This window comes from Lepisma saccharinum, chromosome 25, assembly GCF_977018435.1.
Source record: "Lepisma saccharinum chromosome 25, izLepSacc3.1, whole genome shotgun sequence".
Classification (NCBI taxonomy): Eukaryota; Metazoa; Arthropoda; class Insecta; order Zygentoma; family Lepismatidae; genus Lepisma; species Lepisma saccharinum.
In genome coordinates, this window is record NC_139253.1 from 61449 (window position 1) to 74025 (window position 12577).

General features: G+C 39.6%; 1 protein-coding gene across 1 annotated transcript in view; it reads left to right on the forward strand.

The window, feature by feature from the left end:
- Positions 1-846: 846 nt before the first annotated feature.
- LOC145978621 (D-3-phosphoglycerate dehydrogenase) overlaps positions 847-12577 on the forward strand; it is a 47998-nt gene continuing 36267 nt past the window's right edge. Inside the window, exon 1 of the mRNA XM_083111353.1 lies at positions 847-1030. Within this exon, the coding sequence (XP_082967479.1) occupies positions 896-1030 (135 nt within the window). The 5' untranslated portion in view covers positions 847-895. The remainder of the gene's footprint in view (positions 1031-12577) is intronic.

Here is a 12577-nt window from a genome sequence, read left to right on the forward strand (position 1 = left end):
TTATCTCCTAGCATAGATAATATTCACAAGTAAAATGTACATGTTATGAACACCAGAATACACGTATTTATTGAATCATTCATATATCCCCAAGTACAAATGTACTTATTGAATTTGATTGGGTGGGCAATCGGGTGGGCACAGAAATTTTTGGGTGGGATCTTGCCCACCCGTGCCTACCCCTGTCGCCGTCCCTGACCATTCGTAATTCGCAGCTCTTCGAGGATGTATCCTATTAAAATCGTGTCCAATGGCATGCAAACTTCTTTCCCTAGACGTCGCTTTGATCTCGATGCATTACTGACGCGCTAAAGACACACACACATATGGATTTCCTCAAGTCCATTCCCTCGCCGGAACCACTTTAGGTTACCCGCGTGGCAGCCAACTGAATCACCGCAACAACAATAGAAACAAAAATTGTTATTATCAATAAATGCAATAAATGCATAAAATGAAATTCTATGCCATCTCCGCTCGGTTGTCAAGGCAGTTGTGATCTCGTCGCGATGGATCATTGTTCAAGTCTCGATTGGTCTTTGAGAGTGATCCTTCACTAATTCTAATTCACCCTCATCTTCGCGATTAGCCTAATGGGTCAGAAAACGAAGAAAAACTAGAACAATTAAGAAATAAACAACATTAATTACGACGATATCGCAGGTATGCATTCTCGTGGCAACAGGCAATGGTCTCTTCGTTGGCAACATTCTACTTAGAACGATGGCTAAACGTATACCATAACGTGCAGAAACGGGCAGATTAGGATGCCCTTGAATGGAAGCTGCTAATACTTCAATCCCTGGCCGCGTGGAGACGCCACGGTCACGGTCGTATATCAAGCAAGGCCAGGAGTGCAGACTTGCATTAGCGTAGCGCCCGACTCGAACGCAACATGGCCTTGCCTTTGAAGAGTGTTTTCATCAGCGACGCAGTCGACCCAGCGTGCGTCAAAATCCTCCAAGACCACGGAATCCACGTCGTCAACAAATGCAAGCTTCCGAAGAACGAACTCTTGGAGGAAATTAAGGTATGTACTTATGACTTCATTCCAGTTGGCTCGTTTTCATGTAGCGATACTCCAGCGCTTGTGATCGAAGATTCGGATTGATGTTGCGTTGCGTGTTGTAACTTTGTAATCAAGAGGTCCTGGGTTCAATTCCGTGGTAGAGGCCCAGAATGGTTCGGATCCCCCATTAAACTCTACGTCCAGTCCTGATTGGCCTATCTGAGCATAAGGTGTTTATCCAGGATTTTTCCCTTGGACGGCGGGGAGGAGGGGGTTGGAAACTTTGGGGGGTGTAAGTTTGGGGATGTTAAGTGCATAATTTGGACTGTGTTTAAAATGTTTGCCCTAATTCAATTTGTTCATAGATGTTTCCAGAGATTAACCCCCCCCCCCCTTTCACGTAACATTTCAGAAGAAAAAAGATGGAAAATAGATTTTCGTGATAATGTTAACATTTCAGTCTAACGTTTCAAGTATTGCTTTCCAATAATGTTCAGTACTTGATTTAATCAATCGTTAGACAAACACAAGTGATGACATTGAAAAACACAAAATTTAAACATATTATTACCAGAGATTATTTCATGAATTCTTAAGCTAGTTATAAAGAAATTCCCAACACTTGAACAATATTTTTTTGCTGTATTTGTACGGTTCTTGTCGTAGGTGGAACTCAAGAGATTATCTTTGTGTGTGTGTGGGGGGGGTGCCCAATTCATCGATGGAATATCGGTGAGAATGCATCGCATTCGGTGCGTGCACACTTTGCAGATATAATATGATTCTTCAATAAATAATAAAGTTTTAATAATAATAAATCTATATAGAAATGAACATGCTGCGAGCGAAGCGAGCAAGAAAATCTTGAGAACTATTTATTTGCAAATTGATAATGCATAGCGACAATACTTTCATTTCACAGTATCCCACGATGTGCACTCTTTACAATCTTGCTTTGCTCGTTCGGTGTCTTCTTTACCTCAGCACATGCCCCCCGCAGTGGCGTGCCCAGGATTTTCGAAAGGGAGGGGTTATGTATACTTTCTTTGTAGTCAGCCCTCATCTTGTCATATTTTCCGACCTTAACGTTCTTTTTTAGACGCCATCCCTTTTTTCTTTCACAATCGGCCAGTCTTCCAAGAAAAGCGCATGCTGAGAGCTAGGAAAAGAAAAAAGAAGGCAGGGAACGGTTTTGGGGGATAATCAATGGTTTGGCCGATGCTTGTAAACAGTTCTTCACTACGCGATATCCATGACAACAGTGAAGGACGGGGGATTTCCCCAGTATATTGTTCACAAATGGGAAGGGCTGGTTGCACAGACTGAAGTACACCTTTACAAAAGGTTTGCCTACAAAAGAAAAATTGTGCCAAATTAACTTTCTTTTGTGAGAACACAAGTCCATTACCAAGGGATTTTTTTTAGGGGGAAGGTGACTTTACCCAAAGTTTAGGTAAATATTGTGTAAATTCTATCTGGTGGTGGATTATCAACCAGCCACGCAAATGAATGACTTTTTAGCTGTCGATCATAAATAAGTTCAATGGACGTTCATTGTCAGTTTGAGATATTTCTGAGGGTCAATGGTAAAAAAATACTTGATGATCTGTGATGGAAATAGTGCTATTTTTAAACATTTTGAACGTCCGTTCAATTTAATTTCGAATTTGTAAGTAGGGGGATAAAATATATTTACTTAATACTTTACTGCGTTATTTTATTACCAATTACATATATATATTACAGTCAGACCCAAAGAAATCACAACATAAGATAGTTCTGGGTCATCATATACAAAAATACTTGTAGGCATAGGTCTTATGTAAAATAAAATACATTAATTATATGTTGTTTTTTTCTGTTCCAAAGAAATTATTTAGTGGAATAATATGACAGACTTACTATTGATAACGACCATACAAAACACACCATAAAAATTTCATTCACTTTCAACTTTCTGGGGCCGGCCACCGTGGGGGAGTGGTTAGCACATCGCGCTACGACGCCAGGGATCCCGGGTTGGAATTCCGGCTTAGCCGCGGATGTTTGTAAATGTCCATTCATCAATTTCATCATATTATCACTCATCCCCATCTTCGCAAATTTTCCCAAAAGTGGCACAAAAAGCGAAGTAAAATAAAACAAATCAATCAACTTTCTGGATATACGACAAATAACACTATTTCTGTATAAGGAATTTTAGGCGTGCTCAAATCCTCCGATTATGGGGAGCAAGGGCCTTGATAAAAGTTTAGCTGACGAAATAAAGCCATCATTCCATCTCACTGTTTTTATTACATTGATGGGAACAAAACAGGGTCGTGTGTGTTTTTTTTTGTTTCGGCTTAAAAAAGGTTTTAGGGGGCAAAACCCCCATCAAATGTCAAGATTAGGAGAAATTGAAGTGGAGATCTGACCCCTGTGTTCCCCTCCGATTTCCATGAAACTTCGCAGGTGTGTAGAGGAGCCCAAAGGAAGAAATACGTGTTTCGGCGTTTTAATTCACTTTCTACTGTTCTTTTAGGTTTTTTCAGTTAAACCGGTCAACTTATTTCTCCCATTAGTCCGGATTGACGAGGATTTACTGTATTTTTATTTTGTAACAAACCTTCTGCGTGTCATGGGCAGTGAAGACAAGCTACGTCCGCTGAGACGAAAATATCCGGCAACAGAATTTCTCTTGTCTGCTTCTTTGGAAATCAAATGATTTATCGCCCACTACAAAGAAACACGTGGAACCGAATCACTGAATTTCCGGCTAGAAGTCTCTAGGTTATATTAAGGCAATTTATTCTCTGTCAACTCCGCGACAAACATTTTTTTCTTTCAAAGCCTTTTCGAGCCCCGTGGAAGGGCGCCGACCAATGCAGATGCTCCCAGCTCACAAAGAGTGACACGACCAAGGGCTACACAGTGGCGTAACCACAGGGGAGGCAGAGGGCATTGCTCCCCCCAACCTTGAACGGAAATCAATTCTAAGGGGGCAAATATCGACGGCCAAGGGCACCTGTAGGGGGCAATTACCCCCAGGTTTCAAATTTTATGCAAATGAAAATACATTTCGTAAAATATTCTTGCTCGCTTCGCTCGCAATACCTACTTTTCTTCGTGTCGTCAAGTTCAGAACCGTAGCTAGGGAGCGGCGGGAGTCAGCCCTGAGTGCCGAACAATCTAAATGAAAAAAGTTTTAAAAGAGAGAATGCCATGGGGCCCCATAGAATTTTGCGCCCTATTAAATCAATATTGTTTTCAGTTTGCAAGAAAATGGATATAAAAATTTTCTTCCTCGCTTCGCTCGCAATGTATTTTCTTTTCTGTAACGCATTGTAGTTTACCAGAGATATAAGTATAAGACTTCCCTTTATTGATTTCGTCCAAAATGCATGAACAATTGTTTGGAAGAAAGGGAGACTGCACTTTTTAGAGAAAATTTATGTAATTTAGGTTACACATGTTGCGTGTGTGTTTTATATTTCACGTCGCTCCATGTTACACCAGCTGCGCAACCGCAGGGGGCAGGTAGGTATTGCCCGCCAATCTTGAAAAAAAAATCTGGAGGGGCAAATATTAACAGACAAGGGCACTTTCAGGGGAACACAGAGGTACAATTTTCTCTTTCGATGTCAAATTTTATGGAAGTAAAATACATTTTGTAAAATTTTCTTGCTCGCTTCGCTCGCAATGCCTTTTCTCACTGTTACCAAGTTCCGAGTCGTAGTTGGAGAGTTACTGGTGGAAAATGCCTGCATCTCCGCAGCCCCGCCGCCCTCAACAATTCTCCCGATCTCTCTCGGTCTCGCAAGGAATTGGACACACCAGAGGCGCAACCAGGATTTTTTTGTCTGGGGGGGGGGGGGGCAAGTACCAGGATAAACGTACCAATAATAATAATAATAAGTATTATTATTATTATAACATTATTATTATTATTATTATTATTATTATTAGCGTTAGTGGTGTCAAAGACCTTAATATCCTTGTAAATTACGCAAAATAGTGGTAGAAGTCTGTGCTGAAGCATTTGTGTTCAAACAAACTATTTGAATTATATGTTCAACACATTCGATTTCACATTAATAATGGAAAACAAGCTCACAAACTATTTTTGAAAGACAGAAAATGCATGATAAATGCATACCGAATTTCTTTTTCTTACAGTAACGTGTATAATATTCATGCACGTTATATGTCTCACACATATGCAACATACAGCGACGTAAAATAAAAAATACATATGCAACGTGCCAATACTAAATTGTATACGTATTCACATTTTCTTTAATACATATATGTACAACATATATTATTTAAATACATTACACAAAAAGTTCATCCACCTCATAATAAACCAACAGCAAAAAATATATAAATTGTCTGTGAAATGTGCACGCTCCCTTTCCTGAAAATAATTGTTTATGCATTTATTACAAAATCAATTAAGGGAAGTCTCACTTTTCTCTCTGGTAAAGTACAATGTAGTACAGAAAACAACTATATAATGAGAGCGAAGCGAGCAAGAAAATTTTTAGAACCATTTTTTTTTTTCAGACTGAAATCAACATTGATTTAATAGGGCGCAAATAATTCGCCAATGCATTCTCTCTTTTACAGCTCATCTCATTTACATCGTTCGGCGCCCAGGGCCGACTGACTCCCGCCGCCCACCAGCTACGGCTCTGAACTTGATAAGAGTGAGAAAATTAGGTATTGTGAGAGTAGCGAGCAAAAAAATTTACCAAAATGAATTTTTATTATACATAAAATTTGAAATTTGGGGCGGTAATTTCCCCCTGCAGGTAGCCTTGGCCGTCAATGTTTGCCCCCCCCCTTGCCCCCCTAGAACTCATATCCGTCCAAGGTTGCGCCACTGGAACGCACGGTATATGTTACATGTAAAAAAATAAAGAATTATATTCGAAATACATTTTTCATGCATTTTATGTCTTTAAAAAACTACACACGGCTGGGTCTCCAACATTTGAGTTACGACAGTGATTTTATAACATATGGTAGGACTGTAGTTTGTGAGGGAAGTGTGTTGGGGTGCTGTAACGGCTGGCCGCCCCTTCCGAGAGAACGTCTTCAATCCGCCACTGGACACGACACGATTCCAGGTGTTAAAAACTTCGAAGCAACAAGAAGGAATTCCCTCGGGCGAAGGGAAGCAAATTCCACGAATTCCCTTTCCCCTCTTCTGCGCTACAAAGAAACCTCTCTCCTTCCGCCCTTCCTGGTGGATAGAAACAAACTTGCTTTTTCTTGATCAGGGCAAAGTGAAGGAACGACGAGGGCTACAAGTCGTATCTGTCTGCCGGGTCGCTGTAACAGCTGTGTAATCAGCTTCGTGATTGTTTCGCGTTTATTCTGTGCTGATTTTGAAGTTCGCACTAAATCAGTCTCCCGATAATTCCTTTCGCTGTTATTCAATTTCGCGTTTGTCACGCTCAAGTATCACTTGCGTATATTGCCTTTTGTTACTCTATTTTCCAAGTCCAAATTTTACACTAACATTAAATATATCTCGAGTCAATTAATACTAATAATCATTTTCGAATGCCTGATTTTTTAAAACTTACTTACTGAATTACGATATAAGAAATCCCTCCTCCACACGCTTTGTTTTGTTTCTTTTCAAAAAAGCACAAATTTTGCCAACCCTGCCGAAGAGACAAGATGCACGCGACACGCAGCAAGCAACACTTTTTCCTTTGCTCAGTTCTCATGATGATGCCGATATAATTGCATTAATCAGTTTATTAGTCACCAGAAAAAAACGTAACAATAGACATTGTTACATCTAAATCGAATTGTAAAATTTGTGCAAGTCATTGAAACTCGGGAGAAGCAAATTGCGCATGAAAGAACTGAGATACAATCAGTAGCGTAGCGTCCTAGTACGCCCATACGCCCGGCGTTCCCTGTTTTCAAATTTTAAAAATGCGTAAATGCTGTAAATATAAAGTAAAACGTGATTAATTATATACATGTTTGAGCATTATGGCATTATGAAAGCTATTTTCTCGATCCGTCTACAACGCTCCACTAATAGCTCTCGTTGTAGCATTTCTCTAATGTCTCTGCTTGCCGGACGCCGGCTAGGTTTGGCGTACAGGACCCTGCCTGCTTGGAGGCAGAGAGAAGGAGGGAAAGATTGTGGCTTGGATCTCTACAGCACGGGCGAAATGCTCTCTCCATACGCTGGCGTACGGAGCACCTGATTGGTTCTAGGGGCCATGTGACCTTTCCTGCCTTCCGATAGGTACTTCCGATGCAGACGACAGAAGTAGAATTCCTACCCGGTTTTTCGCGCTCGTAGCCATAGATAAACCTCGTGCCTCTGCTCGTGCTGTGTGATGCTACAATACACAATATTGACTGACGTATCTTTAATGACCACTGTATTGTGTAATTTATCGCAAGAAGAGTGAAATGCATTAAAAACTGAAAGAACAAAACAGTTTTTGTCAAACAAGTTGATAAAGTCCTCGTGGTAGAAGTTCAGCCTGTGGCTGCTCTACCACCTCATCCGCAAAACTATTTATTTAAAAAAATATTTTTTCGTTAGTATCTTACTGCCTAATATTGTGCCAGTGGAAATGTTTAGCATTCGTTTCAAAACTAACATCGTATGATCTCTTGACACAATTATTTTAAAATGTTTATCAGCATTCTCAAGATGCAATAAACAGTGGTCTGAAACTCTGAATTACTAATAGACACTGTTACGTCAGTATAGTGTACGATTGTACAGAGTGTTTTTCACAACGCGCTAAGACGCCAGAGGTTACCGGTTTGAATCCCGGCCTACGCATGTTTGTTCTTTGTGAGTGTCTCTTCATCAATATCATCACTCATATTCATATTTGCGATTAACCAAAAGTGGTAGAAAGCCAAGTAAAATAAACCAAATCAATGAATAGTATCATCCACAACAATGAAGGCTACTGTTCTAGAGGCGATTGTGATTCAGGTAGATTTTTTTAATTACTTGCGTCATGCCGAAAGGTTTCCTTGATTATAAAATACTGTTTTGCTACACATGTGTTATACGTGCTGAGCAAAAGACTCCGAATGGTCTACGGTGTTTCTGACTTGAGCAATCTAATTAAAAAAGGTATAAAACACCAGTGCTCCAAGCATTTGTTGCACACTGAGGCATCTTATTTCCTTGATAAAACAAGCATGGATCCTATTTTATCGGAACCCGGCTTACTTCACGTAATAAACACAATGAGATTGTGATTTTAAATAGACAATAGATATGTCGGCTAATTCCATAAGTAAACTCTTAAGCAAAAAAGGCCTACCCTTCATTCGGACTTGGCGTTCCCATCCAAAATGCTCATGCTACGCCACTGGATACAATATGCACTGACCTCAAACTGTATACGCTAGACTTTCCAGCCTGGATAAAGCGAATACCTAAACACTAGAGAAATGGTTCTTAATCTTCGTGTAACCATGTCCCGGTATTTTTAAGTCAATTATTTTAGCCCAAGAATTTTCGTCGTAAATGCCTTTACAGTATTAAAGGTTCTATTCATGAATTAACGTGTATCTATGAAATTAAATATTGATAAATAAGTTCGAGCATAATCATAAAGAGTAATAATAGATTGATTACGTGTGTAGAATTGTTGATAAATATAAAAATATGAATGACGAATTGGTAATGTCGTATCCTTGTAATTAAGTGATACCGGGTTCGATAGCCAGTGGAGGCGAATTGTGGCGCAAGCCCCACTTTAAACTGTAGGTCGAGTCCTGACAAATATATTTGTGCATAAAATGGACTTAAAAAACGAAAATTCACAACTCAAATATGATATTGGGATTAAGATAGTTGTCAACCATTTTCAACAGAACCTTTCACAGCTCAGTATAGTTAATACGAGGCCACGGTATCGGGTCGCGGTCCGGCGGTTGAAACAATGCACTATATTACTTTACCATGTTGACTGATCTATTTTCGAGTAAAGTGCTAGCCTTTTCAAGTAAAAACAGTCACGTCGTAATTGGCGAAAGCACGGCCTCTTTACACGATGTTGAAAGCAAATTACAGCCCATAACTGCATCTAAAAACTTGATAAAGCGAAAAGAACGTTGTGTTTAAATCTTAAAACATTGTTAAAATCTTGTACATATCGATACTTTATTGTATCAACAAATTTAAGCTTCAAATACGTTGTAAGGCCTCGGGTTGGGCTCTCTTATAAAGTCTAAATATATCTCGTTGGAGTGAAGCATTCACTGCGCATGCGCGAACAACAAACTGAAGCGACAGGATGCATGATATTGAGAAAACGGCATACTCCCGAGAGACACGTAAGCGACATGCGACACTTGCATCTTGCAGTCTCTCTTCGGTTCGAAAGGTTGCATTGATTACTGAGGGTTCGCTTCAAAGCGACACGTCTCTCTTGTCGCATGTCTCTTCGGTGTGAATCATCCCTTACCGATTTCTTGTAGGTCCATCTCAACGTTATCCCTCCGTCTTCGTCTTGGCCTTCCAACAAATCTCTTACCATCAGGTTTCTCAACAAGAATCCTGTAAACGCTTCTTTCCTCTCCCATTCGTGCCACATGGCCTGCCCACTATAAAAATCTGTTTCAATTAAACTAGGTACTGAGAAGGAAACAACGGAGCATTTTTTCAACAATACTCATTGTTACCGAAATTAAACCAGAATTCGAAATCCTGATTTCTACCATAAGAACAGTTTGTCTATATTTTCTTTTATAGTTTCCATATTTTTTTAATTCTGGCTCAGTAAAAAAAATCCAAATATTGGATTGAGTTTACATTATATTGCACCTTACGTTTTTTTAATCCAACTATTAATGGTATTATTAGAGTACGCGTTCCGAGATAAGAAATTGAAAATATACAAATATACACTAATTTCTTTTAACAAAATATGCTTGTAATAGTTTTGTTTAAAACTTTCAGAGGAATCTCTTTATTCTTTACGGCACAGTCACGTTCATATATGTATGTAGACTGGAGCAAAAACACAGTAGGTCGATAAACTGTGTTTTCTTAAGTTCCGGAAGTGCATACCGCAGACTCGAGATGTAATCTTATGTAACTGTGTACAGTTATAATTCACACGTAGCAGTAATCTGAAGATTTATCTACGAAGTTTGCGTCGCTTCTCCAACGTCAACGAGCTCTGGTTAAAGCAGCTGGCTGGTAATCAAAAGGTCAGGACCTAAAGGAGAGAGCGTGCCCCCTGGAAAATGAATGTCATCCTAAAATCAAATATTTAACACATTTCTTTCCCCCACAGTAATTTGCGTTAATTATTATGGGAATACAAGACAGACAGATCGCTGCAGGAACACGATGACTGAAGCAATGTTTGGGTGGAAATGTGCAATATGCCCCGACCGGGGTCGAACCCCTCCCATTGCAAGGCAACAAGGTTACCACTAGGAGAGCGGGGAAGTTCAGGATTGATTCACAACATGCTATTGCTCGTAAATTTCAAGTTGTCTTGCTTTTTGATTTGCAAGGGCTGCATACCATCAGCCACAGCCCACGCCTTGCAGATATCCGACGACCCTTAACGAAATCAACTACAACCCACGACACGTGTCATGATTGGAAGGAAACGTTGGGATTTTCTTCCCTGTGGAGAGACTAAGAATTTCACCTTGGGCAATGGTGAAGGGGGATTGTGGAAGAAGATGAATGAAAGCAAAGGGCTGCAACAAGAAATATACTGGAGATAGAAACAAAGCGGACTCCAAGAATTAAATTTTTGTGAATCGTGGTGCCATTGGAAGCATGGGCAAAGCGTGTGATCGGGAAGGGGTATGAGGAATGGAATATTTTATACCTTAAATTATTAAGAATAACCCCTACAAGTTAAGAAAGACCCACAATCTCATTAGTCACTCCGTACAATTTTTTTTAAAAGGAATTCTAAAATGGGTTAATTACTTTCCAATTTGGATGTGGGACATGTTTTGGGACATAATGACAAATGTACTGGGGAAAAAGCCAATATTGTACTCCTTGTAGATCATTTGATGAACAAGATCCATCTGCCGGTTTTCTTTTTTTGGGGAAAACACAAACACGCTTTCGCGTACGCGTAGGTTGATTTAGGTGATGCTATTTCTTTCTGGAACGGAGGCGAGAAAAATGAAACTGTTCTCATGAAAAGTAAAAGAACAGCATCTCCCAGATCAACATAATTTACTTGGTTACATTCACCCGCTGTCTGTACGTGGGCTTTCTTATTGTCACAAAACTCGCAGACTTCAGGCTTCATTGCATTATTTTTGTCAAGTGAAACAAAATGGGAAGATCGACAACTTCAAATTTTCCGGACGGTACTAATTTTCCCTTCCCTGTCCAAGGGCTCTCTAAGAACGAAGAGGAGCATCAAGGTAGTTTACAAGCTACTTAACCAGTGGCGGCTCAAGATACTTATTGTTAGGAGGGCTGCATTCATAATAATAATAATAATAATAAAAATGAAGATGAACTCCAAGCAGCGGTCTTTCATTGACTTATTCATTTTTACTTGTACGATTTACCATTCAGAACACCAGATTACATAACTTACTGCCAGAAAACAAATAGCTCTTTGAATCGATTCGAAAACTTAAACTATGGCGCACTTACTGACAAGCGAAACGGACGCGTTACATGACCGGCCACTGTTTCTCTCTCTAATCGCATGGAGAGTGAGAGGTTTCGATTTCTACAACTTTGCAGCGCCACCGTACATTCGCTGCGTTGAATGCAGTCCGCTTTTTAGCATTGACCCTAGCAGGGACGGAAATGGAAGCAGTGCTTACGTTAGAGTTAACATGGCATGGGGATGTACTGGCAGTCCCCGAGAGGGAAGCGGCTTCATATACCAGTGTGCCTCGCGCGCCAAGTTAATTTGAAAGCTCCACACAGCGCAACGGAACGCAGAAGATAGCGGAAGTATAAATATTTTATTTTTCACTAATGGCAACAAAATATAATTTGTTTGGGGGGGCTGCAGTCCTGCAGCACCCCTTCATCGGCCGCCACTGCACTTAACCCCATAAAAAAGAATCACCTCTCGTAATGTTACTTTCCCTGCGGTGTGGGATAACCCGCAGAACCCTAATGAGTCATGCACGTCAGTGGAATCTCGACTCTCGTGATCCTGGTTGCGGGAAAGAAACATTTCAAATATGTCACAATGAAGCAGGGTGGATAAAAATAATGATTTTTATTAAAAAATCATTTTTGTTGATTTTTTATGTTTAAATCTGATTTTTATTTAAATCGATTTTTTTATTTATTTTAAAAAAACGTTTAAAATTGCTTGTATGGTTTTTGGCACTATACATATAGATTGTACATAAAGGCTCTTTTCCGGCAAATGGCCCTGGAAACGGCCATTTTGATTAAACATTTTGAACAGTTTGATTAAAGCAAACCAAAAATATGTGTACATATATTTTTTCTGTTTCTGATACTGTATACATGGAAATATATGTTGAGTGTGTTAATGAAACTATAATAATTTCAGTAACTTTTCAGTCGAAATAAAACATTCTTGATTTACTAAATAATTG